The 17856-nt window shown below is 45.0% G+C and overlaps 1 protein-coding gene across 3 annotated transcripts in view; it reads right to left on the bottom strand.

Annotated features, from left to right (window-relative positions):
• Positions 1-17856, bottom strand: part of trim67 (tripartite motif containing 67) — a 44145-nt gene that overhangs the window by 10505 nt on the left and 15784 nt on the right. For 2 of the 3 annotated variants that reach the window (XM_086188624.1, XM_086188625.1), the window contains 7 exons: positions 14946-15041; positions 12101-12223; positions 8398-8508; positions 5253-5406; positions 2803-2883; positions 682-845; positions 245-383 (listed from right to left, as the gene is read on the bottom strand). In XM_086188624.1, coding sequence (XP_086044750.1) covers positions 245-383; positions 682-845; positions 2803-2883; positions 5253-5406; positions 8398-8508; positions 12101-12223; positions 14946-15041 — 868 coding nt within the window. The remainder of the gene's footprint in view (positions 1-244; positions 384-681; positions 846-2802; positions 2884-5252; positions 5407-8397; positions 8509-12100; positions 12224-14945; positions 15042-17856) is intronic. The other variant, XM_086188626.1, reaches the window with a different exon arrangement.

Consider the following 17856-nt stretch of genomic DNA (forward strand, 5'->3'; position numbering starts at 1 on the left):
GTATGTGGTGTATTTCTAAATTTGATTTTCTTCTTTTTTCTTGTTAAATCTGTTGGGCCCAATCAAATCATCCGGTGGATCAACGTTGACTTGCTCAGATGTGGAGGCTAAAGATGACACTTTCGCACTCTGCCCCTCACTTCTATCTGGTTATGCGTTCTCATAATTCAGTTTCGGTTCAGCTTTGGGCTTTGAACATTTCACTGCCGAACCAAACGAGTCCGACCATCCTGAAGGTTCCTACCGTCGGAGGTCTTGAGCACCACCGTCTTGCTGTACGGCCCCACACCGATGGCGTTGTAGGCCTTCACTCTGGCGTTGTAGGAGCTGTTAAAGTGGAGTCCATCTACGGTGCACACAGTCTCCTTCCCCACATACACCTCCTGAGGACACACACACACACACACACACACACACACACACACACATTTAGCATCACCAGTATATATGCAGGTTCCATATAGATGTCCTCTGGAGTCACAGCATTAACAAAGTCAAAAGCAGATCAGGGCATCGTGCTCTAAACGGCATCGTTTTACTCCCTCTGCTTCAACAGCATATGGGTCATGAATAATGAAACTAAGCTGGGCCACAGAAAAGCTCGTAATTTACTGCATCTCAGGTCTCGTTACAGTCACATTAGTGTCAAGTCTTGTAATCCGGCAGGCGTGTCACACCGACCCTGTACTGTCCTCCGTTGCCGTCGTCCAGCTCCAGTATGTAGCCCTCGATGGGGCTGCCCTGGGGCACGGTTACCCTCCAGGCCAGGGTGGCGCTATTGTTCCTGGTGCAGCATTTCTCCAGCTGCAGGAGGGGGGCCGCTGGCACCGAGGGTCCTGACTCCACTGTGTGGGGAGAGGAATCAATGACATGTTAAGATTTTTATGAGGGGATTGTAGCCCGGGGAGGTCAGGATGGAGGAATGAGAGGGAGGATGCTTGGAGCTGAAAGGAAAACAAACAGGGTGGTGCAGTCGGAGGCTGGCTGTCTGTCTACACACTGAAGGGAGAGAAACAGCAGCTTTAACGTGCATCCAGCAGAAGATTAAACACAAAGCTTTAAGGTGAAAGAGCAGCAAGTTCATTTACTGGACAACAGCTGGGAACAGCTGGAGGCTAAAACTAGGCCAGGGTGTGAGTAAAGGTATGTGGAGCAGTCAGAGGGCCATGATGTGGATTCTCTCTGCACACATTCGGATCCTGGATGACTAATTTCTTAAAAAATAATAATAATAAAATATAAATATTGTGTGTAGTTCCTGGAAAAAAAATAAACTGGCAGTACCCTGAAAAAAATCCTGCCAGGTATATTTGTAAAACTGCCGTCTGGTCACAGAGAGAATCAGTTAACAAGTAGCATCTCAGTCAGACTGGTCAGACGCAGGCTCCGGCGTAGCGTCTGTGCTTGATGGGCCCTGCCATTGGACACAGCACCTCAAAATTTTGGCGAATAAATGATTAGTTGATGACAAGAAAGAAAAAAGAGCTGCTGCTACGAAACTAAGATCCTGAACTGGATCCATTTGAACCAGAAAACAGAGAGGAACTAGAGTAGAACTGGGTTTTGAGAGCTTAGTGGTCAAAAGAGAGGTTTGCTAACGCTTTCCATTAACGGCCATTCATTGTGCTCAGCTAGCTGGCGGTCAGCGGGTCTCTGAGTCTCAGCTCCTCAGTGCAGCGCATCTATCTTCTGTCTGTCTCTGGGGAGGATGGACCATGAGTGTGACTTGTAAAATGATGGCGTGCTTATTTCACTGGCAGATTCCAACTTATACTATTATCATATTATACTAGTATTATACTTGAAATGAAATAATCTGAAAATGCAGTGAGGCTTCTTGAAATAAGTTTGACTAAAAACAAGCCTCTCTAACTTGCTGAGATGCAACTCCTTATCTGGATCTTCCTTAAAGTCACTGAAATGACTTTGTTTTTTTGTATAAACTAGAAATATGACAAATATGCTTGGCGAATTGGTCATTGCGAGCTCTTAACTCTACACAGCATCCTTTAATACAGGAGTTAGTGGCTGAAAGGAAGGACTCCTCGGAGACACAAATGTCAAGAAAGGCAGGAAGCTGCATCGTATCAAAGGATTCTGAGTTTGAAGAAGAAAAAAACCCCAAAAGGAGCTGAAAGAAACACATCACAACAAACGGGGTAAAAATAACCACTGAAGACACAGATGCGTAACACAGATCTCACAGTAATTAAGTCTGCTTCATGTCATTTCTGTATTTGCTGGCAAGATTTCTGTACAAAAACAAGACGGTGAAGACACACGGGGAGGCAGCAGTCGAGACAGGAGGACCAGTGCAGCAGGATCTTTGCAATTCAGACGTGAATTCAGTAAATCGATGTTTACATGGAAAATGATTCACAACATTTAAAGCCAAAGCAGTTGTTTGATTCCTATGCAACATACTGGAATTTCAGAGAACTTCCTGTTTAATTGTGTAGAGAATTTTTTTTAGGACAAAAAAATGAAAAAAAAAAAAAAAGGAATCAATGAGCAATAACTATCACGGAAACACAACTACTTCAGGCAATAAACTGTGGTAAATCTAAGTTTTTTTGTTTCGTTGCGCTCCTGTGAATCCCTGGAGAACCATCCACTGGAGAAAAGTTTGAAAAGCAATGACAACATGCAGAGAAAGACCAGATTGTGGGAGAAAAAGTGAGTTACCAGCCGTGAGTGCTACCAGGACTGAGGGGTGTGGAGGAGGAGGAGGAGGTGGAGGTCGTGACAAAATAAATTCAAGGGAGGAAAACAGAGGTTTACTGTGAGAAGTCAGTGAAATACCTCCTGGGCCCTCTGTCTCCATCTCAGCCTCACCACTGCCTGCTGCCTGCATTTGTTTCAATAAGGGGTTCTCCTGCACATCTGGAAATACGACGTCGGTTGGGGGGTTTTAATACAACACAACATGGACAGAGGATGGCACAGAAAGCAGCTGGCACAGAGGACGAACACTCAGATATATTTCATTTCACATTTGATCAAAACAATAGAGCTGGTGTTCATTTGTAGCTGAAGTGCAAGTGCAGAGTGAAATGCCTGGCTTCTAAACTACTTAAACCCTTGTTCATGTGCAAATCATGGCTAAGTGAAGGATGAAGTATAAATATATATATGTATTTATGTTCTGTTGGAAGATGGTATAAATACTGCATTCATTTCCAGCGATGCAAACTACAGAATCATCTGCATATCTAGAAGCAGCAGCGACGGTTTCATTCCAACAACACAGAGGTAAAAGCAGCTGTATCAGGTTCAGACACGGGGAGCGAGGATGAATAAGAACCATGCGACGCCCTCTAGTGACGGCTGTAATCACAGCAAGCTCAGAAAAACACAGGGCAGGAGGTCAGGCAGGCTAGCGTTAGCATTCCCAGCTAACGGGGAGTGCTGGCTCGTGTTTGGTGTCTCTCAAAAAGAATTGCGGGATGTCTCACGTTAAGCCACTGCAGGGAAAAAAACGACTTTCAGGTGAAGGTTGTTCGAAAAAAAACTGTTCATGTGGAAGCATCTTGCTTCGATTACTGTGTTGATACATTTAATATCAGAATTATTCAGCCCGAGGAAACACAGTAAGTAACAGAGAGGGAGGAACTGAATGCACCCATCACATTTGGCAACATTTTCCTTGTGGTTTGATCTTTTAACTTCACTGCACTTTGTATTTTCATTGCATTTTTATTGTATTACTTGCTTCCTCTCCTGCGTAGAGCACTTTATGGGTTTTGTGAGAAGTGCTACATAAATTAAGCCTACTTGCCTACTTACTAATTTGAATTTCCGTTATTCTGCATGAAGGCCTATTCGTCGAGTTAGAGGAGAATGAAATTCAAGTATCTGACCCTACCAGATAAGTAACAAATCTGTATCTTTGGAGCTGCTGCATAAGCGCATCAGAACGCTGCATCCATTATGTTAACATGAAATGCATCTTTCCTCGCAGCAGCTAAAGACAACGTTCTTGTTTACCCAATAAATGGCTTTTAGCTGTACCGTGTTGTTTCAGTGTTTCATAAAATCGAGAGGATCCCATGGGAGAACAATGAGAAAGTAATCGCATTAAGTCCTAAACGAGTATTTCATAAGAACCTAGAGCAGCACGATTGGTTCAGCTGGTGTTCAATGATGCAGAATGACTTCTCGGGAAGCAGAACACCTCCTACACTGCGCCAAGGACGTCGAAGCCTAAACAGAAAGACATGGAATCAGATATTCTATAACTGCGTGGCTTTGTTCTGGATGATCAGAGAGACGGGAAGGTGGTAAAGCTGCTTTCATGTCACTTAAAGGCGACTCCCTGCCTCTTGCAAGCCTTTCTGGATTTACTCGGATGGTTCAACTAAACCTGGGACCTTAATCAGCTTTATTTACAAATTTGTCTCTGAGAGATTGACTTCTGAAAGCTGTATGTGCACATTATGTACCTAGGATGAGAGCGCTAAAGAAATAAATGACTGCTGAGACCTTATCTGCAAGTGAAATCTGCTTCACCTCTGAAATAAAATATGCATACTGTTCCTTATATGTTTAATGCACATTAGCACTCCATCAAGGTAGTCTCTGGGGCTGCACTGGAATAAATATAAAGCAAGCAGCACGCTGGTTGCCAGGTAGCATCAGGCGACGTATAGCTCATTACTGTACTCGTGCACGCTGAGGTGCATCTCAAAGAAACCTCAAAAGGAAAAAGTGACTGTAACAGACATTGTTTATGGAGTGAGCCGCCGAGGGAGGTTTTACGCCTCCGATCAAGGTTGTTTACGTATGTCTGTGCATGTCAAGTCACTTTATTTATAGAGTCAATCTAAAGAAACACTCGACCCATTTTACTGCGACAGAGCGGGTGATTGTGTTACCGTTTAATTTGTAAAGTGGGTTTTAAGTGGAGAACGGAATGTTGCACTAAAAGGAAACGTTCAGTAGTTTTTTCCATCATCTGGTTTGAATAACAGAAGCTGCGTGACGCCGCCAGACGGTGGCAGTAGAGGGAACACTACGACTATCAGCGAAAAAGAGCTTGTCGGAATTAGGAGTTATAGTTTCCTGTCCGATGCATTTCCTCCTCCTCGAAAAAGCCCCGGAAAAGGGATGGAATGTTCCCTTTGTAAAGTCTTCTGTTTCCATCAAATTCAATAACTCACAAGGCCGAGGAATGTACAGAAAAACGTGCGCGTGTGAAAAAAATGATTTTAACTCACTAATCGGGCGCAAAGTGTGTGTTTCTGAGTCGTCACCTTTGCCCTGGCAGAAGTCCAGCTGCAGGATGGTCTGCAGCAGCGAGTCGGTGTTGAGGGTGAGGTCAAACTCGGGGCCGACCTTCGGCTCCAAGGCTCCTTTCACCCACTGGTCCTGAGACGACGTCACCCGCTTGATCAGAGCATCTGAGATCTACTCACACACACACACACACACACACACACACATTCAGAGGAAATGAGAGCATCTGCATTCAACATCTAGCCCACATTGGAATACGCTGCCAGGCTCTGATGTCCGGCCTGCATACTGAACAGTTCCGAGTTCTGCGTTCTGCCCCGTCCGCGCTCCTTCCCTACATTGTGTCTGACAGGCCAGATAAGTCAAACATTAGCGCAGTTCAAATATTAAAGCCGACAATTTACCTCCCGATCTGAGAGCAAGAGCCTCTCCTCCAGAAGTGAGCTACACATCAGCAGACTTAGAAATTCTACCAGACACTTTTTCATTTTAACCCTGGAACTCAGTTCCACATTCAAGTGACTTTCGACGTCATATTCAATGTTCTGCCTCTCAGGTTCTTTCAGTCACAATGGCGTACGGTGGCGCGGGATCATGGGAGTCCCTTCGTTACACTGCATTTTTGAATTATTGCTGAAAATAAGCAGAGCAGCAAAGACAAGTTGATGAGACTTTGTTCAGCAAGATAATCTTCACGTTGGAATGTCACTTTGATCATTTTTGAGGCGTTAATGAAGCTGTTAGGGGTAAAAAAAAAGCGACCATTTCACCACGAACGAGCTACGCCGCAGACCCGCGGCTCCAACGCCGCCACAGCCAGCGTTGCCCTTCTTCTGTTGTGTGATGACTTTTATCTGACAGGGACAATAAACAGTTGGCTTGCTGGACCAGAAGTAGCGAGAAGCTAATCTGCTGCAGGCCGGTTTAGCCGCTTCACTGCGCTTATTATTTAGTGATGTGTTTCACGCCGTAGAATAAAACACTAAAACACCTTACACTCATCATCCCCACGACACGTCGCCGGGGCGACGAAGTGTCTGCTTGTTTTTAGGCATTTTTCATTCAGAGATGTCACATTTTATATCTTTAAGAGCTTCTAGTTAGCATTTAGACATCGGCAACCATAAAGACACTCTTAATCAATATAACATAAAATATTCACAAGAAATGGAAGTAAGAGGGCGTGTGTGTGTGTGTGTGTGTGTGTGTCCCACAGGAACGTCTTTGATCTCTATTTCATGTCTCACTTTCACCTCGCTGCATTTCTCTTCAGGAGAACTCATTAATAACCAGAGATGCTACAATTCCTTCAAGTTACATTTACCAGAAATCAAGACTCAAGCTCAGCCAGTCGAATCGGCACAAACATAAAATATGGCTTCCGTTATGATTTTGCTTCCTGTAGGAAATATTTCTTTGTGTTTTTAGCCTTTGTGATTAGGTTACATTAAATATACCTATAAATAAACCTATATGTGTCTTTATATTTATATGATATATCGCTGTTGTTTGCCAAAATATAATACAAAGTCAAAAATATGCAAAAACAATCATTTAACCATATTTTACAACAGAGGTGGAAGTCATGTATGACAACTACTCATGTTGATGAAATACAGTACTTTTGAGAAGGTACTTGTACTTTTGACAAGAATGTAATGAAGCATTTTGTGTAAGTTTTGAAGTATGCACTACATCTTACTTGTAGTACTTTCTAGTACTCCCAGCTGGCTAATACCTCCAGGAGTGTAACAGTACTTCTCCTTGAGTACAGAACATGTACCACGAGAGTGAAAATGAAACCTCGGAGGATCCCGGTTCTTGACACAGAACACTCGATCATGAGCGGTTGTATTTCCTCCTTGTGAGCAGGTGCACATGTAACCTTTGACCTCTCTGTTAGACCAACAAAGCGCAGATCGATGAATATTGATCAGCTACTGAGGCAGAAACCCTTGTTAATCATTTCTAAATGGATGAGCTGCAGTTGAGTAAAACCAGTGTCTGGACGTAGGCGGAGCCAAGAGCAGTACTGCACAACCCGGTCCTGAGTATTCCTCCTCTGACTGAGTACTGCGCTTGGATCAGAAACATCAGAGGCTTCCTGATGTCTCCTTTAATCTCAAAGGAAGGAAGTTTCTTACGCCCTTCTTCTTTTCCACTTTTACATTTGCATATTTGGTTGTAAATATTTTCAAGAAAGTTTACTCAAGTTGATGTGAGACCCCCTGCTGGGGTTCCCTGGTGGAGCCTCTCACAAATTTGCATGGCGCTCAGCTTTAAGGACGCGGAGGCTCTTGTAATGAAAAAAAAAAATCATGTAAAGAAAATAATCCCATCCAGCTGATGTCTTTTCTAGCTCTGCGTCACAGGGCTTCATCAACTACTGGGGAGGAATCAGAACTCGTGATGGTTCCGTGGTTCATGTTTGCGAGGTCATCAAAAACACAGACAATTCAAATGTAAAGTTGCCAGCATTGATCGGCGGTGAAAACATTCCGTGTCACTGTCGTCCCGTGGGGGAACGCCGGCGCCGCACTCACACGGTCTCACGTTGTTTGCCACGAACGCGCCAAACGAGAGAACGCCTGTTCATGTGAGGTGACCAGGAGTGACACACACACGCGCAGGGGAGGTTCTGGTAGATTCACGGGAACCCCGAGCTCCTCAACCCCGGATCAAAAACGCTCTGTGAGAGACACGGAGGGAAGTCCGCAGTCAAAAAGGTCTCGCAAATTTATGAATATAGTTTAACAACTTGGAAATGCTAAAGCTAGCTGCTTTTGTTGCCTAGAAACCGTACATAGCTTTGGATGATGTATCCCTCCGCTTTGATTGTGTGCCCGACCTGACGGTGAGGGAAGACGCACTTCTTATCGTGTGAGGGCAGCTTCACCAGCACGCCTACTGCCAGCTGAGATTACACAAGTGTGCGGTAAACTATTCTCTCATGTGCTCCGTCCCCCCCCCGCACCTTGAAGAGAAGCGTCATGTCCGTCTCTACAGCCGTGTTTGGCTGCTAAATGTGGGACTATTTGATCCACTTGGATACAACTTGTACCTTTGCTTTCAACTAGCTGCACACACTGGTGTTTCATTCAAACACACGAAGCAACTCACACACACACACACACACACACACACAGACGGAGGATTAATTACCTGAAGGAATCCGCTGGGGTCGTTCTCTTTGAGGACCTCCAGACAGTACTCCATCATGCCGGTAGTCTGACGGAGCTTCATGGTGCAGTGGGTGATCTGGTCTCGAACCACCTGGCAGACACACACACACACACACACACAAGGTGATATAATTGTCAAAAGCGTTAGGAACAGAGCTTCTGCTCTTTCTCCAGAGCACCAGCCTTGCAACGTTCTGTCAGATGTGCTGCAGTTCAATTCATTGTCGTCAGTTTTATTCATCATCACTTTTTAAACCCCACTCGTTCTTCATCCATTAAAATTCACAACAAACTCCAAGAATCACGGCCGGGGAGGAGGTCATGAACTAGGGCTGTCCTTCATCTGGTGGCCGCTCCTTGGGTTTTCTTAAACGGGTTTTCTCCACTTGCAGTTTTTGCAAGTCCTCCTGCATTTTTCACTGCAATAACAAGTATCAGGAAAAAACCTGATAAACCGCAGCGCAACGCCTAAGAGAACCTGCCGGATGATTGTGGCTTCATGATAGCAACACTGAAAAAAACACCATCACAAGCTGCTGGAGTAACTGGGCGGAGTATTAATCACCGTTACTGGTGATGACATAATCAATACGCTCGCATTCCAGCATAGTGCTCTTTTGGTTTGTGCTATTTTGAGGCCTTGCAGGCAAACCAGGCAATGCCTGGGGCCCTGAGCTGGGGGAGGGGGCCCGAGGACTGCTGACGACATACATGAAATAGATCTGCTACACACACACGCACGCACACACACACACACTGAAGTACAACCCTTTTGAATTTGTCGCACCAGTCCTGTACAAAACGATAACACGGATGTTGCTAATAGTTTTCATGCATGGCATCAAAGTTGGTAACTTCTATTTAGTTGAAACATGGAATTTGGGGGTGATGGGGGTCAGGGTGGCGTCTTCTGCTGGTAGGTTTGCAGTGGGGGGAGAGTCAGAACCGCCACTGCTTGAACAGACGTTTGTTTACATTTTCTGGAGCTTTCAACTGATCAATAATCTTTAATGACCTCCTCCGACTACGACTGGCCCGCATGTGACGGACGCGGCGAGTCCTGAAAGGCGAAGCCAGATGTTAGACAAACACAGTCCAGCGATGCTGCTGAATCCGGGGAAATTCATTACGGCGTTAACAAACGGCCGCCACCAGTAATCAGGAGTTTAATGAGGTTGAGTCATAGTAATTAGTCCCTTCGTTAATTTGATGCTGAATGAGATCACAGTTAATCATTCACCTGTCAACTCCTGTTTAAAGTCAAATGTGAGCAGAAAGAAGAGGCCCATCCACCCATTTTGCTCTGATCGCTTACAAATACACAAGTGAACATGTAAAATCTTCATTAAATCAATTAAGAGGAGGATTTCAACCAAGAATGTGTTTGTGTTTTACTCTTCCTCACTTTCTAAATGACTGAAAAAAACTTGCTTCAGGGCAGCGTATTGGGTTTTTCTTTCTTAAAAAATAAGGGATTTGGTTTATGAATCAGAGGTCAGTGGAAGACCATTAAAGGGACATAATAAATGAATCATGGGATTTTGAGGCTAAACTTGTCAACTATCAAGCAGCTGCAATTTGGCAACAGCCAAACACACACACACACACACACACACACACACACACACACACACACACACTCTCAGATGATTTAACCAGAGAAAATTTGCTCTACTATTCTCCTCGAGAAACAAAGCTCTTATCTCCTGTGTACACAAAACGAAGCATGACGCCGGAGTACATTCACACTCATCTAATACCACCTCAGATTTATTTCAATTTCCTTCTGTCCAGGCTGAACGGCATTTCAATAATTATCCTGAGGATCTGAAATGAATTATGGAAACATGTTAATGCGAGGAGAGATTGTAGCTCAGATTCCGGACCGGGTGCGGTCTCGGCTCCTTGCTCACAGGATTCACAGCTGCGGAAAAACCTTTCACGTGGGCTAGTTTTTGTTTCGCTGATGAGCGTCAATCGAATTCAGTCAGGAAACCTTCAGGACATCACATTTTTCTTGCTTTTGGGTCCTTAATCTACTTCCCTGGACTGCAAGCTTGCCACTGGGTGATGATTTCCAGGGGAAGTCCTGGACCAGACACCAACACCAGAGTAAGAAGTTCCGCTGAGTGATTCATCGGACAGTAGGTGAATACATTCATAAACACACATTTTTGACAATGACAATGTTGTTCAAATACTTGTGAAAGGGATACGTAAAGGAAGCAGAACATTTTACTTATTGTGAAGAGTAACTTCTTACCTCAAAAGACATCAGAGCAGAACTGCATGCGCTTAAAAAAAAGGTACAACCTGCTGAAATCAGCCAATCGATCAGTCGTAGAAAGGCCAATATTGGCTGAGTTCTATGGCTTTGCACAAGCGAGTGCGAGTCCCGTTACAGTCTTGGAGGTCAGAGGTCAAAGTCACTGTGACTGTGCACAACTGCAATGTGGTAATTTGAGTTTCTCCTACAGCAGAATGACGGCGCGTGGATCTCTGGCCCCCGGTGAGCCGCAGAGGCCCTGCTAGGAACAATCGGCCCTCCAGGTTTCACTCCCTCTCTGCATTGCATCAGCGTTATTGCAGATATTTTAACTGTTTCTATGAGTTGGCGCTGGGATTCTGACACCTTTAAACCACTGCTCTGTTCTTTGCTTGTATCTCATGAAGAATCAGAGCCTGTAGTTAAACATTACATCAGTTAGCAAAGCTCATCCCTGACCAGGAGACTCATTCATGTAAAAAACGTGGCTGGTTTATCTGCCATCTACAAGCAGCGATTCTTCCCTCATCCCAGCTTTGTCACAGCTTCCAGCTTTTTTTGCCCTCCTGCTAAATCTCTGTATGCAGATAATGACAACAGCTGTCCTTGGGGCTCCCGTCCAAACACCCTCCCCACACACACGTACAGCCAGACGGTCAGTCGGTCGGTGGGCACGTTGAGGCTGGGCAGGCGTCCATGTGATACACTGGGACTCAGAAAACCCTCAGCAGTGGATTTACAGACACTGAAGCGCCAGACAGTCTGGCTGGGTGAGGAGAAGTGAGTCAGTACCAATGTCAAAGCACCCGACAATGTTCCTGAACTGTGTTCTGAGGACGCTTCGGCCACGAGACTCGGGAAGGTGATGGTAAATGGCTTATATCCCATGTTGTCAGTCTAAAAAGCCTAAATCAAAGCCGATCAAACCAAACCCAGATAATATTGGTGAAGTAGATTAGTTTTTGCCAGACCCGGGGGAACCGGGCAGGCTTGGACGTGTCAGGGGCTTACTGACTCTCCACAGCTGAAACACGCATGCATGATGTCTAAAGACACGCGTGATGCTTCGACAATGCTCGTCGGTTTCAAAGCGGCCACACCAGCTCCTTTTATTCTGCACAACCCACAGCCTGGTGGGCTGCGCTGTATTTCACGAGAACAGCGACATGTTGATAAAAGTAGAGGTGCGGCTCGCCGTGAGGCACCGGTTCTATGCTGACGTTAGGCCTCGTCAGTGGACCAAATCCTGTGTCTCTTTACAGCCGACAGGATGAAACAGTTGATGCCAGCTGGACTACTGGAAGTCAGATGGGAAAAACCTGGTTGAAACCCTTTTTCTTGGCAGGTGATCAATGGTTTGAACTGCTGCAGTGCTTGCAGGCAGTCCTGCAGGGTTAGACTGCCGTGGTGGCCCCACCTTCAGCTTGTACTCCTTCTCCTTGGTGACTTTGGTGAGCAGCTTGGCTTTCTGTCTGGTCAGCGCCTCGATCAGCGAGTCGCACTGGGCCACGAGGCAGGCTTCGAACTCCACGCCGTTCTCCTGCGTCGCGCGCACACGCACACACACACACACACGCACACACACACACACACACGCACACCAGCATGAAAAGGTGTGTGAACATGTGCTCCTGTTATTTATTTTATTTTTTTTTGTACTTTATTTTTATAGAAGGAACATAGACAACATATATAGAAAAGCACCTTGTAATCTTTTGCCAATATGGCTGAACTTGTGCTCCTGTTATGAACATATTTTACTTACTTTAACAGGCAAAGTCCCTTTCTTTATGCGTTTGGGTCATTAAAAACATCTCTAACGTGACTAGAATAGATGTGACGTTGCAGTGTCATCATCTTAGAAGTCCAGCAGCACCGAGCAGCTTTGTCTTTATTCCTCATTATGCTAATTCATCAACCGGATCTTGCTCTATTCTTGTTTCACCAGACCACAACAAGCTTGCACTCTCTTCCATAAAACAGATACACACACACACACACACACACACACACACACGCCGCACAAATATCTATAACTTGTATCAGAGAAATCCTTTATCTTCATGTAATGTGTTTGATATGAGTTCTGATTGAATGTTCTCGTAGGGAACAGAAGAGAAGAACAGAGCTGCTGTAGGCAACACAAACTCAGATTCTATTCTGAATGTCAGATTTGCTGAAGACCCCTTGAACAACACTCAAACGTACACTAAAGACTCTTTAAAAAATACTTTTTGTTAGATGTACTTCTTCTAACCTTCTGTAGCGACTGAATCTCATTGTGGTTTACATCGGTTTGTTTGCAAAAAACCACAGCTTTCATGTGGTGCGCGGCTGCAGTGGCTGATCCAAGGTTGAGTTTAGTTAACAAGGGTACGAGCAGCTCACAGAGGTACGGTGACACTGGAGATGCGGGGCAGATGTCCTTACAAGAGGTTTGTCTGTATCCATTCAGCTGCCACGCTGCCACTGTACCAGCTTCTCTAAAAGAAGGCGTAAACCCCAAAGTACTTTTAGCTTATGTGTGGTAGCTTGCAGTTAATGAGAGAAGGATCCACAGGGGCATTTTGTCTGAGCGCAGACCCCGATGGGGAGATGAGCTCTCAGATGGTAGCGATTTCCAATCAAGCTTCTGCCACTGAGGGAGAAAGTTCAGATCTATAAGAGGATGAGTGCTGCAGAGTCTGGCTCTTTATTTCTCTGTTTTCTTTTCTTTTTATCCATCCAGCGCTCTCCCCGATCCCTGGCTCTTAAACACCAAAGTGGTGCTGCAAGTTACTTAAATGCAAACCTCCTCATTTTGTACTCAGGCTTTTAATATCAGCTTGAACCGGATAGGACAGAGTAGTGTGTTTGTGTGCGTTTGTAAAAGTGTGTGCATGACAGGCAGATGCTTGAGAGGAGATCAGCTGTGCAGCCATGCTGTCCACATGGAGATCACACACACACACACACGCACACACACACACACACACACACACACACACACACACACACACACACACACACACACAAAATATCCACATTTGCACATTTGGCTGGCATGTTTGGTTTTAGTACCAAACTAAAACCATGTAGTGCCTGAGTGGTTTTACCTCCCTGACGCTTGGGGTGGGGGTGGGGGGGGAGGGGGGTCCTACATGGGCCTGATGTATTTGGTGATCATTGTCCATTAGCAGGCGGGTCGACAAAAACAATTTAAAACCACTTCTTCTTTAATCTGATTACTTGTTGTTGATGGAAATCATTTACCTTGAAAGGCAGCTGGTTTTGCAAAATCCTCTGTGAAACACATCTCGTCACAGCGGTTCTGACCAATCAGAATCCTTTGAGGAGATTCGGGTGTGGCTTTGGTGCTTGAGCAGCTCAACGGCGCCTCCTGAAGAGGTTAGCCTACTGTGGATGCTGCTATAGCATCATCACAACTGGAGAGCGCAGAATGTTTGCGCTCAAGCTTCGAGAGGCACATTTCGGGGATGTAACTGGTTTTAATGGAACAGTAAAACTCCCCTGATGGTTAGCAACACCGGTCACATTCTCATAAACACAGTAACGTGGTGGTACTACAGTTATCAGGTGTGTGTGTGTGTGTGTGTGTGTGTGTGTGTGTGTGTGTGTGTGTGTGTGTGTGTGTGTTGCAGTTATTGTATCAGGTGTGTGTGTGCTGCAGTTATTGTATCAGGTGTGTGTGTTGCACTTATTGTATCAGGTGTGCATGTGTGTGTGTGTGTGTGTGTGTTGCAGTTATTGTATCAGGTGTGTGTGTGTGTGTTGCAGTTATTGTATCAGGTGTGTGTGTGTGTTGCAGTTATTGTATCAGGTGTGTGTGTGTGTTGCAGTTATTTTATCAGGTGTGTGTGTTGCAGTTATTGTACCAGGTGTGTGTGTGTGTTGCAGTTATTTTATCAGGTGTGTGTGTTGCAGTTATTGTATCAGGTGTGTGTGTGTTGCAGTTATTGTATCAGGTGTGTGTGTGTTGCAGTTATTGTATCAGGTGTGTGTGTGTTGCAGTTATTGTATCAGGTGTGTGTGTTGCAGTTATTGTATCAGGTGTGTGTGTTGCAGTTATTGTATCAGGTGTGTGTGTTGCAGTTATTGTATCAGGTGTGTGTGTTGCAGTTATTGTATCAGGTGTGTGTGTTGCAGTTATTGTATCAGGTGTGTGTGTTGCAGTTATTGTATCAGGTGTGTGTGTTGCAGTTATTGTATCAGGTGTGTGTGTTGCAGTTATTGTATCAGGTGTGTGTGTTCCGGGTGGTCACCTGGATCTGCTGCAGCATGTTCTTGAGTTGAACCAGGAACTCCTTCGCATCCTTAGCTTTGTCGGAGACACCGTTGAGGGCCTGGGAAATCTGGCACTGCAGGGAAACACAAAAAGACGATGCACACAAACGTGCACACGCGCGCGCGCGCACACACACACACACACACACACACACACACACACACACACACACACACACACACCCACGTTTGAAAAACATCAAGAAGATGGGAACTTTCCAAACCCTTTTAACAAAATTTTTAGTTGACGAAGAGCAATAAAAGCTACATAATCCATTTGATTGTGTCCCAGATACGATTCTTAAAGTTGAGAAATTAAATGAAAGACATAAAAATCCACTGCAATCTTCAGGAGACAGCGAGGCAAAAGATAATTGCCTTCCAAAAGCAATTTCTGAAAATGACAGACGTCAAATCGTACCTGTTAGCAATTAGCTTGTTGCCTACGAACCCTAAGAACAACCACTTAGACGCGATGCCAACAGCACACGGCGGTTCTCCAAAAACAGAGGCAGACATCAGTTACGTAATCATTTAACTCAAAAGACCCTTCTCCATGAATGCTCAGATTATCCAGCCTGAGCCCGCAACAACTTCCCTGGTACCCCCTCTTATCGGCTTAGTCTTTGCAGGGTTCTGATAATAGGGATTATTTGTTTAAAATCTAGATTAGACTCATACTGAGCCCATAAACACATTCATCTGAGATCATTTCCTGGACTGAACAAAACAAAAAAGGGGGCTTGAAATCTAAGAAAGTAGAATTAAACGCAATATTGGACAGGACTGAAACAAAGACGTCAGTTTAGCTGGAGGTGAAGAGTTGAGCTCTCAGAGCAGCAAATATTGTACCAGCGAGTGTTGGGAGACCTGAGACTAATGACTCTTGACGGGCTCTGATCGTCGCCACGTAGCTTAATGGAGCACTACCCCCAATTCACCACCTCATTTGCATACAGCAGCCATAGGCGACACTTATTAATGAGCTTCCAAATGCGCAGCATCACTTTCAACAGGTCTGTTTTCACATGTCTCATCGATTCGATACAACCGAGTTTTAGTTGCCAGAAAATGAAGCGCAATCTAGATAAGAAGCTCTGCTGGGAAAAGTTCAGAGTGGCGTTTTCAGAGAGCAACAGAAGGCGAGGGTTAAAGTATCAATTTTACTTTTATGTCCTCTTAATATGCGTCTCGAAAGGCGAGGAGCGGCGGGCCGTCAAAGGACAGCATATCAGGGTCCTGCAGCTGCTGCAAACACGGCCCGGTTAAACGTTTAACCCCGAAATAATTGAGAGCCACATTAAGTCCTCATTATATACCGAAATTAAATTCCTTTACCGAATGAGGATAAATAAAAGGCGGAATTTCAGCCTCGGTCTCTTTTATTTAATGATGGCATATAAAGGCTTGGTATGGCATGTATATTTATATCAATTAATCCCACATAGGACGTGCTTTGGATGAGCTGATATCTCACACTTCCCCAAGAAATGGAAGTTTAGACAGGCGAATTTCTGAGAATCCAATCAGAAAGTACAGTTTCCACCACCCTGATCCATTTTGGAATATTGCCATTTCGGAGTATTCAGTGTGTGTGCGCGTGACTGGCTCTGATCCCACACGGAGCGAGCGAGTGAGCGAGCGGACAAGAGCGCATAAATAAACCCACGTTGCTCAATCACTCGTTGCTTCGTCTCATCATCGGCGTTTACCCTCGAGAGCTTAGGGAAATGAGGACTGACCAAAAGGTTTCAGTTGGTGGTAAATAAGAGCTGACAGGACAAAGGAAATACACACTGTTTTACACACACACACACACACACACACACACACACACGCGGCTGTGATGAATCTGCGCTGCTGTCGCCACACCCACATTTACCACCTGCTCCTCTTCTTCTCCACACACAAACACACACACACACACTTTCATTTATTCATTCTTAAGCATTCCCTTGCCCTCTACCCTGCCACTGACCTTCACAAGTGATTTTAAGCAGGACTTAAACCCGACCCCAAGCCCTAATACTGGGTCTTGACCTTTGACCCAACAAATCAAGTTAAACAAAGTCCCAGCAAAACTCCTGTAGATATGTTTGAAATAAAATCTCTCAGTGCAGACAAACACTGCGCAGATAATCCCCTCCCCACATCTCCAGAACGAATGCTCCACCCCCACCACACACACACACACACACACACACACACACACAGTTATCTTATCCCCGTCCATCTTCTATGCACGTGCAGTCCGGAGTCAGGAGGAGGGGTCAGTTCGTGGTTCACAAATCAAACCAACCCTTCTGTGAAGCTTCTCACTCTTCCCTCACCATGAGGCCATCTGGCCCAGCAAGCTGTCTGGCTGTGTGTGTGTGTGTGTGTGTGTGTGTGTGTGTGTGTGTGTGTGTGTTCATGCCAAGATGCTAACGAGGGGATGAGGGATGTGCCATATGAGAGCTTTCCTGCCTCATCTTTTATTTGTAGTCTGCGGCTCTTAACTCATTCAACTGCAGCGTTTCTCATCTGGTCAAAGTTCTGTACTACATCCACCCAGCTGACTACTACTGCCGCCGCCGCCGCCTCCTCCTCCTGCGCCGCCGCCTTCATTTACACTCGTTTCATTCACGAATTGATTGTTTCTGACCTGGGATACTAGAGTCCTTCTCATTAGGTGGACTGGATTTTGACCTAGTATTATTGTTTTCCCAAGAATATAGTATGTTTTAATATGAGAAAATGAAGCAAAATAGTGAAAATAAGAATAAAATAGTCAGACTGCTAATATGTTAAAGAATATATTTGACTAACGTGTGTGAAAATAAAGCATTGGGGTGGTAAAAAACACATTGCCATCATTTAACATCGTTTCCCATTTAAATGTGAGTGACG

This window comes from Aulostomus chinensis, chromosome 20 (genome assembly GCF_037954235.1).
Source record: "Aulostomus chinensis isolate RoL2024-O1b breed Wild chromosome 20, RoL_Achi_v1.0, whole genome shotgun sequence".
NCBI classification, from domain to species: domain Eukaryota; kingdom Metazoa; phylum Chordata; class Actinopteri; order Syngnathiformes; family Aulostomidae; genus Aulostomus; species Aulostomus chinensis.